Consider the following 18,016-nt stretch of genomic DNA (forward strand, 5'->3'; position numbering starts at 1 on the left):
CCAAATGCAGAGGAGTCAGACACACTGATGTCGTGCTGGTTAGAGGATGGAGCTGAGTGGTTGGGCTGACCTGTCCTTGCCGTGTTTTGTCCAGTGAGCCTGCCCCTGCGGCCCGGCAGCCCCTGCAGCCCGGACGGAGCCCCGCAGGTGCTGTCCGAGGCCGAGGAGACAGTGTCTGTCGGAAGCTGTCTCACGTCAGAAGACACAACCGAGGACTCGGGGGTGATGAGCTCCCCCTCCGACATCGTCTCTCTGGATTCACAGCATGACAGCGTGAAGTCCAAGGACAAGTGGGCCACCGACCAAGAGGACTGCAGTGACCAGGACCTCGCTGGAACCCCAGAACTGGGTCCCCAAAAGAGCCCCTCCTGGGAGAGGAATGGCTGCAGGAACTCGCATGTGAGGTGAGTCGTGGGACTGGTGGTGAGGGAAGTCACTCGCAGTCACACTCCTGTCTCTTGGGGTCCCCTGTGTGCCAGGGGCCCTCCACAGCGTCTCCACAACATCTCCATACTCTGGTGTGGGGCTTTGTTATCCACAGTCCTGTCTTCACACTGTTTTCAGATAGGCGGGTACTTATAAAAACGATGTGTTAATAATAGTGTCTTACTTGTTTAGACACTTCATGCAAGTGGTACCATACTCTCAGCCCACTTTCCTACTCAACATTATGTTTTTAAGGTTTATCCATGATGACACATGTGTTTTTCATTCATTTATCCATTTTCCTATTAATAGACACTTAGGTTGTTCCAGTTTTTCAGGACTGGAAACAATGAGCAGGTTGTAAATGTCTCTATTTACATGTAGAGAGCTTTCTAGAAGAAAAATTATTAAACATCAGAAAGACTCATCTTCAGCTTTGTGGAATAGTGACAGATTGCTCTACAAAATGCTTGTCCCACTGGCAAGCCCCTGGCTGGTGTCTACAACGTCCTTTTGTTCCACATCTATGCCCGTGTTGAAGATTAGTGGGCATCTTAATCTTTGCCAGTCCTGTAGGCATCAAATGGCATCTCATGTGGCTTTAATTTACAGTCCTCTGACAGTAGGGATGAGCATCTTGTCTTATGTTTATTAGCATCTTGGGTCTTCTCTTTTATGTGTTGCCTTTTGATAGCCTTTGCAGTCATTTGTATATAGAGAGTCTCTAAGTCTGTGGCCTGAAATTAACTTTTTTCTTTTATTGTACGATGATCGTCTTTTAATTTAATATCACTGAAAGAGTCCTTTTTCTCCTAAATGTATATGATGCATATTTAAGAGATCCTTCCCATACTCTGAAGGACTAAAGATAGTCCAAATGTCCCATGAAACTTTTAGTGTTGCTTTCTCACATTTGGACTCTGCTCTACCTGGGGTTTATTTTTGGGTGTTGTGTGAAGAAGGAATCTATTTATTTCCCACTGACTCTTGCTTCCACTTTGGTCATATATCCAATTTCTTTGTGCACACTGGGCTGTTTCCACATTCCTTCCAGTGCACTGGTTACTCGTCCATCTCAGTCCAGCCCACACCGCCGTGATTCCTTCCCTTCACCCTTACACGGAAAGGCGTGTTCATTAGCCCGTTGACTATTTGTGCCTTTTAGATAACTCTAAGAACTAATCACATGACATTATGGAAATGTTAATAGAAATAAGGTAAAATGATTAAAGAATTAGGTCACAGGTCAGTCATTAAAATGAATGCTTTTATATTTTTCATGTTTTGTTCTAACCCTGTCCATATGAACACACAACTCTTTCTCTGGTTAATGTATTGTCAAGAATATTTTATTTAGATTTCTTTGTATCTAACATTTTATCATGAGCACTTTACCATGTTGTTATATATACTCCCTAATAATTATAAAATATAGCTCTTCAATTCCAAGGACAACTCCATGGCCAAGTTTAAATTTCATCAGAAAGGAAATTAGAAGGCAGCAGTTGGTCCCTTTCTGCCTACACCCCGCACAAGATGGGTCTAGCTGGGTTGGCCTGCGCTGTTTGCATCTGTGACAGCAGAGAAAAATTATGGCGTTTCCCTGTTATCATTTAACATAAAGAAAAATAGCTTTCTACTGTAATCTCCAGCTCTGTTCTGCTACTTTGCATAGGGATTGCACACGTTCGAGCTCCACATCTGAAACTAATCGGACACGTTTAACTCTGTGTCCCTGGGGAAACTGAGCATGAGACTCGGAGTTTGCTTTGCTGGTGCTGCCCCTTGACGTACAATCTTGCTGATTTCTATCCACCTATGGGAGTTAATGTTGACTGTGGCCACAGCCAGGATAATCATTGAGTCCTTGGAACCTGATGCTTTATCCAAATAGGGAACAGGGCATGTTTTTCTGCCCTCACTCTGTGGTGCCACTGAATTTGAAAGTAGTCTGGTAGGGAGGGAGGGTGAGTTGGAACCTGGCAGACTACAGTGGAATCTTACCACCTCTAACTAGTCATTTGACCATTGAGAATCCACTTAATTTTGCCAACCTTTGCATTTTGATTATGCACATTGCAGGTAATGCCACCTACCCATCCAGTTGTCATGAGTCTATGCAATGCCCTGCACAGGAGGATACAGGACACATTGCAGGTCTGTTACGTAGCACCCATTGTCAGAGCTACTGCTGCTAGTTTTTGAAACTGGGCAATGAATTGCCCTGGCAGATCCCTTTCCTTTCCTGGGATTGAGCCAGTCCATCAGTCCAACGAGACTGAAGATGGCCTTGAGCCCTCAGCTCTATCTGTGTACTAACTTATTTGCCCAAGAGTGGGATCAACTCTACTCTTTCACATAGTGACTATAGTATTTCTTTTATTGGCTTTTTTTTTCTTTTTCATGCAAAGAATAGTTTTGGGGGGCTTTTTTTTTTACAGAAATTATCTCAACTGACAAATTAGGCATACTTGGATTTCAGGAAGATGTATCACATATCTGTTTCCAAATACATAATTTTTAGTAAATTTCGGGATTACTTCAAAGCAGTGCCTACAGTGCAGTGCAAAGGAGGGGTTGCAAACTTGAATGCTCGGCGGCCAGGCAGGGCCAGGTGAGGCTGAGGGAGGCTGCAGGTGAGGGGCCACAGGGGTGGTAGAAAGCTCCAGCTTTCTCTAAGGAGAGCAGCCTGGCTCCCTCCGTCTGGTTGCCACGTGGATTACAGACTCAGTGTGGGCCAGTTTTGGAAAAGAAGCCAGAAATCTAGATTTTTATGTGAAGTTTCCCAAATGTTAAATGTTGGCAACCAGTTAAAGCATTCAAGGTGAAAGTAAACATGGATGCATAGTGGGTGTGGCCATTCTCAGACATGCACTTTTGACCATTGCAGGATGCCTTGCTCCTTCTGCTTCTGCTTCAGAGAAAACAATGTTACTCTACTTGCCTATTTCCCCATTTGGGAATACAGTTGCAGCTTCTCAGGTAATCACTGTGTTGTAGCACCAGAAAAAGAGCTATTTGCATGTAAATTTGGGAGGCCATCACATGCTCCTCTTAGTCTCAGTGAGATCATAAAGGCTCTTACAAATTCTGCAGCATAAAAACCAGTTTAAATTTTCTTCTATGAGATGCCTCTTCATGTTCTCTAGAATGAGCTCCTGTCAGCACTCCTTGGGAAATACTGTCATATGTCATCTCCCTGGCACACTCAGAGCATGTACAAATACACACATCTGTTACATGGACACAGTGAGAATCTGCCTCTTCTGATGAAAACAGTGCATTCTGAGGAAAGCTCTGAGTGCACGGCTGCAGTTAACCAGGTCGAGCACCTGTGCAGCATGAGGGCACTAGGAGCTGGAGGAGGCAGGACTGGGGCTTAGACAAACTGCAGGGGCTGCCCAGGCAGCAGAACTCGGGTGTGACCCACTGCAGATGTCCAGCCCATTGGGTGGCCATGCTTGGTGAGATGGGAACCTGTGCCAGGGCACTGAAAGCTCAGAACCCACTGCTGTTCACAGGGTTGTTGCTTGCCCTGGCCACCCACATAGAAAAGCCATATCGGAACATTGAACAGTAGCGTCCATGTCCCTCTGGGGCACAGTGATCAAGAGAAGCAGTGGAAAAGAGGAGGTTTCTGACAACCCACACTCTTGAGGAGGATGACCAGCATGAACAAAGGCTGCCGAGTGTCCTTACTCAGGACCTAGAGCCCCCCTGTGCTCCTGAGACGTGTGCCCCACTAGCACCTTGATAAAGTGGGCCATACGACAGGGCGTTACTATTGTTACTGGTACCCAGTGCCTGGTCCCTGAGTCTAGGCTCCTGGCTCCACACTAATAATTCTGATACCTAGTTCCTGCAGCTCATCCTGAGGTAGGCAGTTGTGTTCCCAGAACCAGTGTTCCTTCTACATGGCAGACCATGGTGAACCTGGTCCAGGCTGTGAGGTGTGCCCTGCCCATCCCTTTTGAATGCCAGATCTCAGGGGCTCAGACACAGCAGAAGTCACCTTTGCCGTGACTGGCAAGGCAAAGCCTCCAGGCTGGGAGTGGATTCTGATAGGTTGTGAAGCTGTCCCAACAGTCACAGACACCCTCAGCTTGCAGAAAGTCTCCAGGATGGAGCCACTCACCACTAACGTAAGGATTGCTGATGGTTCTCCAATTTGCCGAGTGGTACGTTCTGCTGCCACCCCCAAACTTGAGTACTTAGGGAACACCACTGGGCAACAGCGTTAAAACCCTCCATCACCTGAGAGGACCCCAGTGTGTGAGGTCTACAGGGTCAAGTTCTAGTTTTCTTGGCTATTTTTCCTTTGTACCCTACGAAGGTCAAAGTCATCTAGGCTTCTTCGGTCGGTCGGCTAGGATTGCCTGGATTCATGCATTGACAAATTGGAGGCAATGCCTTTTCCTCAAGAACTCTGCCACCTGTCTCAGGAGCACGGTGTTGGGTTGGCCTCAGCCAAAACCTGCCCTATACTGTCTGGCCGAGTAGAAAATTCACTGCTCTGGCTTCAAACAGTTGTATGTAGAAGTTTGGCCCCTGCCGCAGCAGCCCATGCATGCTTCACCAAGGGCAGCGCTGGCAGCTCCATCCCATGCCCTTAGAGCTGAGGCTTTAAGTTGGAGAGTCCCAAGAATAAATAGCAATCTTCTAAAAAGAGCAAGTGTGAATGGTTAGCAATAATTGAAATCTGTTGTATGTGCTGCAATTTGAAAAGGATATATTGTCCAGCAAGTCATTCGACTGGATCCAATTATAATTTTTCACTGCAAAATATGTCTGTACTTTCTATTCAAACTTGACCTTGTAAGCAGAGCATTAAACTCTGGGAGTCTTCCTCTAAACTTAGTACAGCCAGTAAATAAACTCTTTAAGGAAGAATTCATCCCCAGGGCTAAACAGGAACAGCAGAAATTGCATGTGATGATTGCCCCTCATTCTGGGGACACCCAGATGGCCCTGAGGGAGGGTCCCACATGCCTCAGGCACAGCTCTGCCCTGGGCAGGTTACCACTGTGCCTGCATTGACTCACAGATTTCTTTTCAGAGGCATCTTCTTTGTGTTTGACCCTGGCAAACATTCCTAATAAAACCTGAATGTGAAATCACCTAGGATCAGAACTACCCATACTGGCAATGGTGTGCCCAGTGACTTCACCTCTCATTCAATTCCCTTGTCAGTAAAATTGAGATATGCAGTACTTCTCCCATAGTGCTGGTACATCACCAGAATTTAAAAAGGTAACTGTTGTTATTATTGGTGGTGATGGTGTTATTTACAACTGACTGAGGAAAGGGAGAAATTTGATTTGCTGGGTATTCTTTATTATAATCCATATCTAGCTCTGATAATATTCCTCTTTTTTAATAACATCTTTTTTTGAAAAGAAATGATAGATGATGGATGGATTGATGGATGGATGGATGGATGGATGGATGGATGGATGGATGGGAGGAGGCAGAAGAACTGCTGCCTCCTACTTAGGGAAATAACAGTGGAACTAGCACTGTTTCTAAACCCTTGAATTCTGAAAGCAGTCATGCTGTAATCAGGCCATTTATCTCTGTGTATAAATACTGTGGAACTCTGGGTTCTGAAGTTTCTTTTGGGAACATCAGTTCTGCAGAAACACTGTAAGGTTGCGGTCCCCAGCCCCTGGGCCACAGCCTGGTACCCGTCTGAGCCTGTTAGGAACTGGGCCGACATCACCACCTAAGCTCCACATCTTCCTCCCATGGATAAATTGTCTTCCATGAAACTTAGGAACTGGGCCACACAGCAGGAGGTGAGCAGCATGTGAGCTAGTGAAGCTTCATCGTACTTACAGCCACTCCCCATCACTCACATCACTGCCTAAGCTCTGCCTCCTCCCCACCCACCATGGAAAAATTGTCTTCCATGAGACAGGTCCCTGGTGCCAAAAATGTTGGGACTACTGCTATAAAGAGTAAATGAGAGACATTGAATACGTGAGTTTCAGGCTTTGTTTTTCCTTTTTGACAGTGGGGCCAAACTGAAGTCATGTACACAGCCACCAAAGGTAGAGAGTATAGCTTCTCCGGGCAAAGGGAGCCTCCCTGAAGTACCGGCTGCTCTTCTAAGGTACCGGCTGTACCTTCTAAGACCCCACTTGTCAGTGAGTGGTGGGAAGTGTGGCCATGGAAGTGCTCTGCAAGAGGCTGTGACGTCACCTGTAGGCTCATGGACTCAGGTTGCCATATGGGACTGAGGGCTTCAGCAGAGAGGCTCAGAAGAAACCCATGTCACAGCAGCCAATCTCTGGAGCCCTTGTAACTACAGGAACTTTGTGCCCACAGAAGCATTTGGAATATTTAGCATTGCCTAGAACCCTGAAACTTTACAACTACAGCTGGGCCTCTTTACATGCTGGTTCTACATCCACTTATTCTGTGTCTGCAGATTCAACCAACTGTAGATTAAAAATATTTGAAAAAAAACTATATAGAAAATAACAATACAATAATAAAAATAATACAAATAAAAAATATAATGTAACAGCTATTTGCATAGCATTTACATTGTATTAGATATCTATGATTTAAATTATAGTCATGTCTCACTTAACAATGGGAATACATTCTGAGAAGTGAGTCAGGTGATTTTGTTGTGAAAACAGTGTATACTTCCACAAATCTAGAAGTTGTAGCCTACTACACACCTATTGCTCTTCTAGGACCAGTGTCGTATACGTTGTCCTTGTTGGCTGAAACGTCATTATGCAGGGCGTGCCTGTTTACGGGAGCACATGTCTAGGTTTTGTTCAACTACTGCATCATTTATAGAGAGAACTTGAGCTGCCATGGATTTGGATCCGTGTGGAGTCCTAGGCCCCATCTCCCTCCCCTCATATACCAGGAGACCAGGAGATGACTGCATAAGAACTGTGTGGTTGCGAGAGAACATTTAGAAATGTGTTATGTGTTCTAGACTCCTAGAACTCTAAAACTTTCTAACTACGTTTACAGGGGAGCATTGAAGACACATGTGAGACCTTGAAGAGCCACGTTTTCCACTACATATTTGGCTACTGAGCACTTGGCAAGTGGCTGGTCCAAACTGAGATGTGTCTTCAGTGTATAATATGTACTGAATCTGATACAAAAAGAAATACTTTTTATATTAATTATATGAAATAACTAAAGCTAAATAAAATTATTTAATTTATATTAATCTCCCCTGTCTTTTTACTTGTTTAATGTGACTATAAGATTTTAAATTATATGTGTGCCTTGTATTACATTGGACACCACCATTCTAGAACTCTGAATCTTTGCTAATATGGTAACATTTACAATCGAATGGGAGACTGAGCATATATGACTGTCATCAACTGCGTATTTTCCCAGGCTACTAGTTTTAGTTTATCAAGTAATCATTTTGAAATTGCAGGAACCAATTAGGTTGTTATTAGCATTGAATTGCTACCTAACAGCAACGTCTTTTTCCTCCCAGACTTTTTTCATTGATTCTGCTATTGTACAAATTACTTAAAGAAACTCTTATAGCTTTATCAAAAAGAAAAAAATGATCTAATATGTGATTAACTCATCTTGTAAATTTTAAATGGTCAGAGTCAGCCCTTTTTCTCTTTCTCATGGCAAACAAAAACAACAGTCAAAAAGTGCCATTTTCTTCTGGCGCTCCTAGTTCTTGCCTGCTCCCAGTTCTTGTTTTTGCTAGAAGCTGGGGAGAAGCCCCACACACTCTGCATGCCCAGTGGGGTGCACACTCCCCTGCGGGCCCCCAACCCCAGCAAGGCAGGGAGCTGGACCCTAGGAAGCACTTCCTGCAGCCTGAGATCACAATGTCTGCCCTGTGTTTGTTCGCTTTTTATTTTCTTGGTCTTAAGCCCAAACTGTCAGTTGTCAATAAAAAACATGTCTAAAGATTGGGGTATATGTTGGGGAACGTGGGGAACGAAGCCCTGCGAGAAGACATCTGTGCACGTGTACTTTAAGCCTACGTAGGCAGATGCTTCTTACCCACGGCTGACTCTTCTGGGACACATACGTAGGGCTCTCCTGCTAAGCCCACAGGGAGCTGTCCTCCCAGCCCAGTGACTAAGTGTATAAATCTGGTGGGTTTGCAAAGAGAGAGGAATGTCTATAACCCATTAGCAACCCTTTGGAGGGAAGCAGGTGGAAGCTAGGGAGGAAGAAAAAGCAAATATCACTAACCCTCTCCCCACTGGTAGCTTACGTTGGAAAGTAAAATCAATACATTGCCATTGGCTTTTGCTAGATAATCCATTCATGCAGGCATTCAGGACCCAGAACACAACAGAACACAGCAGCCCCCATGTTGCATCAGGAGAAGAACAAACTGCAGAAGTGGTTTACAGGTCCTACCTCCTCCTGCCCTCAGAGATGCCTGCTTGGCTTGGCGGCCCCATGCCAAGCAAGGACCTGCGCTGCCATGGTCTGACCCTCCCTCACTCCTCAGTGTGCCCAAGGCTGGGGGCTCCAGCCCATGTCCACTCTTTCCACCTGGGCAAGCAGGGCTCCAAGGAGCCAGCCCCACGATGCAATGCCAGTAGCAAAGCCAGGGCAAAAGTGGGAAAGGGATGTTCCAGCAGAACCTGGAACATAGGTTGGGGGACAGGAGAGAGCACAGGTATGAGGGAGTAGGACCATGGGTAGGGTCCCAGACTTCAAAAAGATGGCTTGGGCTGGAGGGCAGAGGGAAGGGAGCTAGGCTCTGCAGTCTTTCACAGGGCAACTGAGGCCGCAGCCTGGGTAGGAGGAAGGTGGCGAAGGGCTCTGTGTTCTGTTAACCAGGCTGACAGTCATGCACCAGAAGCACTGGCCACTCAGCAACAACATTAAGCATATACTGTGCACAGGATGAGAAAAATGCAAGCTCCTTTGCTAAAAAGAATTCTTGCTAACCAGATGACAAAAATATTCTTTTAATTTGTGCTCATTAAAATTGTGCTTTATTATTCAAGCTGTTTTATACTAAAACAAGCACAATTCTAAAGAAAAAGGTTAAAATACTCACCCTGATTCATCATTTTCAATAAATCACACTGTCTAGTTTGGATTTCTGTCTCTCCCTTGTTCACAAGCATATGCTATTTCTGTATCATCATAATCACCCTACGTATGTGTGTTGATTTCTTCACATAACACGCTAGCTTAAACATTGTTCTGTGTTTCGACATAGACTTTATTTACTTATTTTAATTGTCTTTGACATTTATATGCAGTAATTTAGGTAACTCTGCCTACTGCTGGACATTGTAGAGTCCTTCCATGAATACAGTGAACATTGTTGTGTTTATGTTTTTCCTTCCTTTGGATTATTTCCTAAAGGCAAATTGTTAAAAGAGAGATTAATGGACCAAAGTTCTTACAAAGATAAAGTGAATTTTGTTTGTTTCTTGATGTACTGTTTTGCAGTTAAAGCCAGTAGCAAATTCACAAATTCATTTCCTCTTCATCAACTTGGGGTGATTACTTTTTTGTTGGTTTAACATTTACAAAATGGTAGGATCACTGGAAATTTTATCTTAAATTTTTTTAAATTTTCACTGATACTCTGTTCAGTATCTCATAGAGTGGTGTGATAATCATACTTTGAAGTAAAGGCAAATACTTTGAAGTAAAAGTATGTTTGTAATTTTCTTTGGGCTTTAAGCATCCTAAACTAAGAGCATTTAAAAAGTGCTCTGTTTACCATTTCAAATTATTATTTTATATAGCAGTTTCCATTTTTTCTCTGCCATATGTTTTATTAAATATTTAAATTTAAATTTATTTAAACCATCACATTCCATGAAAGAGAAAACACAACTTTAGTAAAGTGCATTCAGATAATTAAAGTCCATGGCAAAAGCAGTAGAGAAGACAGCCATGCACCTCTTGTGGTCCTTATTAATTGGTCCACATGCACACACATCTCCAGCCAGCCCCCTTTGTCTGGCTTGTCAGAGGACATTAGCTGACACTAATCTAGAAGCCACTTCCTGGCTCCCAAATGGACATAGTCACCAAGTAAGAAAGACTCATTTATCAGAATAAAAACTTTCCTACGTGAGAATTGTACAAAGCTTATTTCATGCATCATTATCTGGGCCTGATTAGCAATGATGAAGATTGGTCCTCAATTTTAACAATCAGTGGAAAACAAGCCTTCAGCTTTCACTGAAGATAGACAATTGCCATAGACATGTCTCTGTGTTTTCTGCATAATAGGAAAATAGAGGCAAGAGCCCTTGCAAAGACAGTTTTCAAATTGTTTTGGCAGCAGTTGTCTCACAGATGCCATTGTTCCTGTGACGCAAATTAGGCAAGATCTGGCTCTTCCGACCAGGCGGATTGACATCTTCCTGGGTGCCCTGTGTTTCAAGGGCCACGTGTGCCTCTCGACCCAAGATGTGGCAGGTCCTTCCTGGGCTTTGGAACGGCTGACCTAAGTTCAGATGCCGGCGCGATCCAGGCAGCTCTGTTAGTTTCTCTGTGCACAGTTCCTTCTCTGTACAGGGCGATAGCAATACGACCTACCTGATAAACTGCTTGTGAGGCTTATAATAAGATCATGTGTGCACAAGAGCTCTGTTCAGAGCCTGGCAGGAAGGTATGCGAGCCCCTGCTGCTAGGAGCTTCCTCCTGTGGGGTCTGAGAGGAGGCTGTGGGCACGGGTGTGCAGGCCAAGGGTGGGAGCCCTTACTGCAGCCGTAACATCTGCCATCAGCATCCCACTGTCTTTATGTTCCCAGTTAAAGAGCCCAGGGAGCACAGCTCTGCAGGTGGCATGATCAGGTCCCAAGGCCCGGTCCCCTCCATCACCTCCCCAAGGAAGGAATTAAGCCAAAGTAAGGGTATAAAAAAGGGACATGTTGGAGAATCTGTAAAAGCCCTTTATTGTAGAAGAGTGAAATGTCTCTCCTTTTCTGAATCTGGCAGGGTGGGTCACTGCTAGGGTGGGCAGAGAAGGAAGCCTGAGCTTATAAAGTTGGTAGGACTCCTGGGGACACTCCCCCATGCTACGCTGCACGCCTGTATGAGAACTCCCACGTGCTCAGGAGCAGCCTGGCTGTGCACTGTCTAGCGTGGGGTGGACCAACCTCTGGCCGCATGCGTACCTGTGAGCCTGGACTCTGCATGGCCTCATTCCTTCTTGCCAGGTGCAGGTACAGGTGACTGTTGTAGTGCAATGTAGGCAGGCAAGCAAGTCCTATTTTCTCATATGCTTGTCTTCGTGCAGTGGAATTAAAACTTCGATCTTCAGAGTAAATGAAAGCTGTGTGTGGTTTGGTGTTACTAACACTTTGGGGCCACACACACATCATATAGCACATACATACCACATACAACACGCACACCACACACACACACACACACACACACACACACACTCTGTCTCAGTAGTCCTGAGGACAGCAGTACTCCGGTGAGTATGTGACTGCTTGAATTTGAAGATAGCACCCTTAGATGTTTCTGGAAGTGAGTGCATTAAAACAACATAAGAGAAATGAATGTTCTTCCTTTCTCTTTGGTTTTACCTAGAACTGAAAAGACTGCTAGAACCTCAAAAGCTGATGAAGACCTGTTCATTACTGGACAGTTCCATGAAACCCTGGCAGGACTGGACGAAGACCTAGAAGGTAAGAGCCACCCGATCCACTGCTTGGATGTCGTGCTGCCTGATAGTAGATGCCAAAGCGACTGCATGTGTGTGACCACGGAGGAAAGGTGTTCAGAGGGAAACGCAGCTCAGTGTGTAGAAAGCCTGGACTCGCAGGCCGAGTGCCCAGGTGAGCTCAGCTCCCAATGGCTTTTATCTGGAAATACACAAAAGGCTGCGGACAGTGTGCTCTAATAATACTAATTTTGCACATTAAAAAGTGCCCCGTACACATTATAGAAAAAAAAAAAAAAGGATGGCACAGAAAGAACCAGGTTTCTTTGTTGAGACTTCGCACTCCACTTGCTAACCTGTAGCCTGTCTCTCAATGGGAAATACGAAGCCGTAGCCACAGGGAACTCACTTGTAGTGGAGCCCCTCACGGCACTGCTATGCTGTTGATATAGTCCAAGGAAATAATACTATAAAGCAAAAGCACATGCAAAAAATTTCAGTAAACAACTAGGAAATCTTTCAGTCAAAGGAGCTATGTTATTTTCTCTAAGGCACATATTGAAAATAAACTAGAAATTAGGTATATGCCATGCCTTAAAACCAAGCAAAAAGGAGAAGGAAACACTGCAAAACTGATCAATAGTTTTGTCTGACCGCTTCTCAGTTTCCTGTCATCAGAATATGCGGTTGACAGAGCTGAGAAATCCGGCTCAGCCATCCTGTGTCCCCCAGCCCTGACCACAGCCGCTGTCTCGGCGAGCACCGGGAGGGCCGCGGCAGTTCCGAGCTACTCCAGACTTGGCTGCCCCCGCCGCAGGGGCAGAGCTAGAGAAGAGGGGCTGCGGATTTAGTCGTGCTTCTAGCGGACAAGAGAATCCCAGAGGTCAGAACCCAAAATTCACTTTCCCATTCCTGTGCGGAGACAGTTTTCCAGAGGCTAGGATCCAGAAATCGGTTTCATAAGTGGGAGACGTTGGCAAAATGTCATCACTGAGTACAATCCCTGAAACGTCGTGGAGCTGCAGAGTTCTCGTGTTGAGCAGTGCAAGTTGAGATCTGGCCCAGGCATGCTGTGTAGATTACAGACCAAAATGACATTCTAGAATGTATGTAAATAACTTCCTCCGGCACCCTCAGGGAAGTCAAGGTCACGGCCGCCATTACTCTGAGTAGCTGGCGTGAGAACCCCACAGGCGGTGCTGCTCTGACTTGCGTGTGTCCTTCTTTGCAGACGTGGAAGAGAGCTACGGCACGGACTCCAGCTCTGTCAGCAGCTCCGCACCTGGCACATCCCGCCGCTGCACTCCAGATTCCGCCATCCCCAAAAGCGACGTGGACGCCATCCCAGTGACGTTCATCGGGGAAGTTTCAGATGATCCTGTGGATCCGGCGTCGTTTTCCAACAGAAACAACAATGCCGGGTCTTTTGGCTCGGAGGACGTTGCTGGCAGGACAGCCTTCCCGGCGCCACTTCAGGCTGAGCTCGGCGAGCGCCGCACGACGAGGGGGGAAGCACCTGCCCGGCACGCCCCTGCCCGCGGCGTCAGGAGCGGGGTCCTGGCGGCCTCATCCAGCACCCATGAAGTCGGGGATTCAGTTGCAGCGGCGCCCAGGGTGACTTCTTGTGCTTCAAATCTTCATGCAGATGGCCCGCACGCCAAGGAGAAAGACGAGACACGCGGCTGTGCGCACGGGGAGAAGGCGCGGGCCGGGGAGGAGGCCAACGAGAAGGAAGGCAGGGACGGGGACGCAGTCGCGGCGCCACCATGGCATCAGCGAGGCCAGAACCCAGGGGGCAGTTACGGCCTTAGGCACGGCCTCACAACGTACAAAATTGTCCCCCCAAAGTCAGAGATGAGGTGCTACGACAGGAACGTGTCCCTCTCCACGGGCGCCATCAAGATCGACGAGCTGGGGAACCTGGTGAGCCCCCACGCCAGCGGCAGCAGGGCCGGAGCCCTGGCACCGTCCCTTCCGGAAGCAGAAGCTCAGCCCGTGGGGAAAGTCGAAGCGTTCTGGAGACGCAGCGCTGTGGAGAGACACCCAGCCAGCAGGGCCGCCGCCGAGCCGGCCGGGGCGCAGCGCCCGGAGAGCGGGCTCCGAGCAGAGCCCAGCCCGGCGTCGCCCCCGCCTCAGCCCGCCCACCCGCAGGACGGGAGTCTCCTGGGAGGGGGGAGAAGCCAGCCGCCTGCGGGAGTCACTTGTCGCGTGAGAGCGCCGGCAGCACGTGCCACAGAAGCCTCATTTCTCAAGCCTCACAGAAGGACGTCCAGCCAGTACGTGGCCTCCGCCATCGCCAAGAGGATAGGCCCCCCGAGAGCCCCCGGCGGCGCGGCGGGGCAGCACGGCCCTGCTGGGAAGGCCCCAACGCCAGCGCCGCCCGGACAGCCTCTCCCTGTGGAAGACGGCGCGGCCCCCAGCCTGTGCTCAGGGACACAGGGACGCACGGACGGTGCGCAGCCGCCCTGCGTCACCCTCCCCGGCAGCCATGGGGAAGACTCGGCAGTGGGGGCCCGGCCTAGAGGGGAAGTCAGCGGCTCGTGTGGAAAGCTGTCTGCTCAGGACTGTCCTGCTGGTGTCCACAAAAGCTCCAGTTTCCCACCAGTCCAGTCTTCCCCGAGGGATCACGTTTCTGTGGGACAAAGCTGTGGTTTCCGTGGAAAGCAGCACAGCACAAGGAACCAGGGGCCCAGCCCGGCATCTGCCCCCAGCTGCACCCTGGACAGGACAGGCCCGCCCCCTCCGCACTTAGCAGATGCCCGGAGCCCTGCCGCGGCGCTGGTGAACGGCTCCGCGTGGGCCCCGGCCGGCGGCAAGCCTCCGCACGCTCCGGGAGGGTCCGGCTCGAGCGGCCGAGTTATCTTGGAGACAGGGGAAAAGCCCAGTGTGTCCTCTACAGACGAACATGAAACAGATAGCACTTTGCCATCCAGCATTTTTGGGCCAAAGAAAAAATTCAGACCTGTTGTCCAGAGGCCAGTGCCAAAGGACACGTCCCTGCATAGCGCCCTGATGGAAGCCATCCACTCCGCGGGAGGGAAGAACAAGCTCCGCAAGGTGAGTTGGCGCCGCCAGGCCCGGTTACAGGCGTCTGGTCAGACTTCCACACCTGTCCACGCAGGTGCTCTGGCCTCAGACTCTCACAACAGGCTTGGGGGAGAGACAGGACGGGGACAACAGGTCTAACACAGGTCTCACTTCAGCTAGAACTTCTGTCTCACTCCCCCAGAATCTTTGACTAGAATCACTACAGAGACAAAACTTGATGGGTTTTAAGCGTATCCGCACTGAACTCAGGCCCCTGACAGCCCTGTGGGAAAGATGTCAGCGATAACGCCCATCCCCTGGGCCAGAGGAGTAGAGGCGAGGGGTGAGACCGCCCGTGCGCTGGCCCCAGGGCCATGGGTGGGCAAGTGAAAAATGCAGGCAGGGCCACTCCTTCCCTAGGTGTGAGTGTTCGTGGCAGCAGTATCCTGTCATTCTTCAGCAACACGAGAACAATTTTATGACACTCCTTGCCCGTTTAACACATCGAAAACATTATCTCATTTAAATTGCTACCCCAATGCTGACAATGAGCAGATCTTCCATTTTGCAGGTAGGGAAACTGAGGCATAGGAGACTAAGCGGCCGTGTCCAAGGTCACAAACTACTTAATGGGGACCCCAGATTCTCATCCAGGTCTACAAGATTTAAATGCACATGTCAGCCCTGGATAGCGAAGACGCATAATAGGAAAGATCCGACACCAAGAGGCAGTCGTTTGACACCAGCCCACGCGTGCCTTCAAGTCTCACACGCACCTCTGACGGGCAGGGACTGTGAAGTTATCGTATAGGCCTCGACTGACACGAGCTGCTTTTCTTCTGAGCTGCCTACAGTTAGCATTTCTCCGTCTTCCGAGTGAAATGTTTTGACACTATTAATGTTCTAGACTGCAGACCACGCCTTGGAGGGAGGGCCGAAAAGACCGCCCTGCACGGAGGCCGAGAGTGAGCGGTCCGCACTGCTCGCGGGCATCCGCGGCCACGGCGGGGCCGGCAGCCTGAAGAAGGTAAGAGGGGAGGCCCTCGCGGCAGCAGGCCAGTCCAGCCCCTCTCCCCAGGGTCCTGGTGGTGGCTCTGCTACTCTGAGTGCGTGACGAGCTGTCTTCAGAGTGGCCGTCCAGCCGGCCTGAACGCGGGCGGTGCGGAGCAGGCACCCCGCCCGCTCCAAGAGGCTGGGGCAGCCCCCGCAGAGCAGACGTGAGAGTGCCAGTGCCTCCCCCGTGCTGTGCTGACGGCATCATTCCGTCCTGACCTAGAGCTGGCTGCTCCTCCAGATGCCCTCAGACACCAGCACCGCTTCCAGGCTCAGGTAGCGCAGGTAGTGGGCGACACTAAGCCCTTGCGACACTAAGCGCAAGCCACTAAGCCCTTCCTGGAGTAAAGTTGCTGCGTGGGTGCGGTCCCTGCCTCTGCACCGCCCCAGGAGCCTGGGGAGGTCCCTGCCTCCGCTCAGCCCCAGGGGCCAACGTGGCCTGAGTTTGGAGGCAGGATGGTGCCATCTCTGGCTTCCATGCACAGAAGTTGAGGAACATGGCTTGTATGCTCCTCAACAGTTGGTCAGATTTGCATGTCTAGCCTCTATTTTTATCCTCACATGCCAAGAAAAGTTGCAAGATCAGAGAGGATCAGAGAATTTCCCAGTAAGGTGGGGCTGCCAGATTCTGGTCCCCGTGATCAGCGGCTTGGCTGCCGACAGACTGCAGGGCAGATCGCTCAGCCACGGAGCAGACCAGCTTCCCGGGCTCGCTGCAAGAGAACTGTGTCGTGTCCAAGGGCGAGACGACCAGCCGTGTGCTGCCCTCGCAGAGGGCCTTTGGGAACATTGTCACCATCTTATCATTTGGGCTGCTATGACAGAATCCTATAGACTGGGTGCTTACAAAGAACATAGATTTATTCTTAACTGTTCTGGAGGCTGGAAGCCCACAATCAAGGCACCGGCAGGTTTGGTGTCTCATGAAAGCCTACTGTCCAGTTCATGGACGGCACCTTCTCTCTGTGCCCTCCTGACATGGTGGAAGGAATGAGGGAGCTCTCTGGGGCCTTTTTTTTTTTTTTGCTTTTTTTTTATTTCGGCATATTATGGGGGTACGGATTTTAAGGTTTCAATAAATGCCCTTTGCCCCCCTCCCCCCACAAGTCTGAGTTTCCAGCATGTATATAAGGGCACTAATCCCATTCACGAGGGCTCCACCCTCAGGACCTAATCACCTGCCGAAGCCCTCTCCTACTGCCATTACCTTGGGCGTGAGGGTTTCACGTGGGGGTTTTAGGGGATGCGAGTGTTCACGCTGTAGCAGTCATTTAATCCTCTCATTGCCAGGTGTCATCCTTCGCCTCTGAGGAGCTCCGGAGTATCCGAGATGCCATGCCGTCTGCACGGGGCTCGGAAGGTCCTCAGCAGCAAGACCTTGGCCTTCCGCCCCCACCGGCCGTGCCGCCCCCACCCCCTCCGGCCTCCCAGGCTCTCTCCACATCAAGGACGGCTTCCAGGCTCAGCTCGGGCACCCTCGGCGACCCGGCGGACGCCAGGCAAGCCTTGATGGATGCCATCCGCTCTGGCACGGGGGCCGCGAGATTGAGAAAGGTGAGCATGGCTGTGGGTCGGTGTGGGGCTGAGGGGTGTGGGTGCACCAGACTGCGGCTCAGATCCGGGAACGCACCGCCTGCGGGCAGGAGCAGACACTGTCAGGTGGCGGGTGGGAGAGCTGGCATCACTGTGTCCCTCAAGGTAATCAGGAAAGGGGCAGGTGCAAGCTCCCGCCCACAGGTGACAGAGTCAGCCTCCCACACAGTAGGTGTCTCCCCCTAGTCCTCACCTCCTGGGTGACAGAGGGAGAGTCTGAATCGCACTCCTGACCCCCAGGAGCATTCCCACCCTAACCTACAGTTGTGCTGACCAGGGACGGCGTGGAGCAATAGCGCATTA

At 49.3% G+C, this 18,016-nt stretch overlaps 1 protein-coding gene across 3 annotated transcripts in view; it reads left to right on the forward strand.

Moving 5' to 3' along the window:
* COBL (cordon-bleu WH2 repeat protein) overlaps positions 1-18,016 on the forward strand; it is a 282,212-nt gene that overhangs the window by 248,144 nt on the left and 16,052 nt on the right. For all 3 annotated transcript variants that reach the window (XM_076006242.1, XM_076006243.1, XM_076006244.1), the window contains 5 exons: positions 95-404; positions 11,968-12,065; positions 13,272-15,097; positions 15,975-16,094; positions 17,411-17,674. In XM_076006242.1, the coding sequence (XP_075862357.1) occupies positions 95-404; positions 11,968-12,065; positions 13,272-15,097; positions 15,975-16,094; positions 17,411-17,674 (2,618 nt within the window). The remainder of the gene's footprint in view (positions 1-94; positions 405-11,967; positions 12,066-13,271; positions 15,098-15,974; positions 16,095-17,410; positions 17,675-18,016) is intronic.

Source organism: Microcebus murinus, chromosome 9, assembly GCF_040939455.1.
Source record: "Microcebus murinus isolate Inina chromosome 9, M.murinus_Inina_mat1.0, whole genome shotgun sequence".
Classification (NCBI taxonomy): domain Eukaryota; kingdom Metazoa; phylum Chordata; class Mammalia; order Primates; family Cheirogaleidae; genus Microcebus; species Microcebus murinus.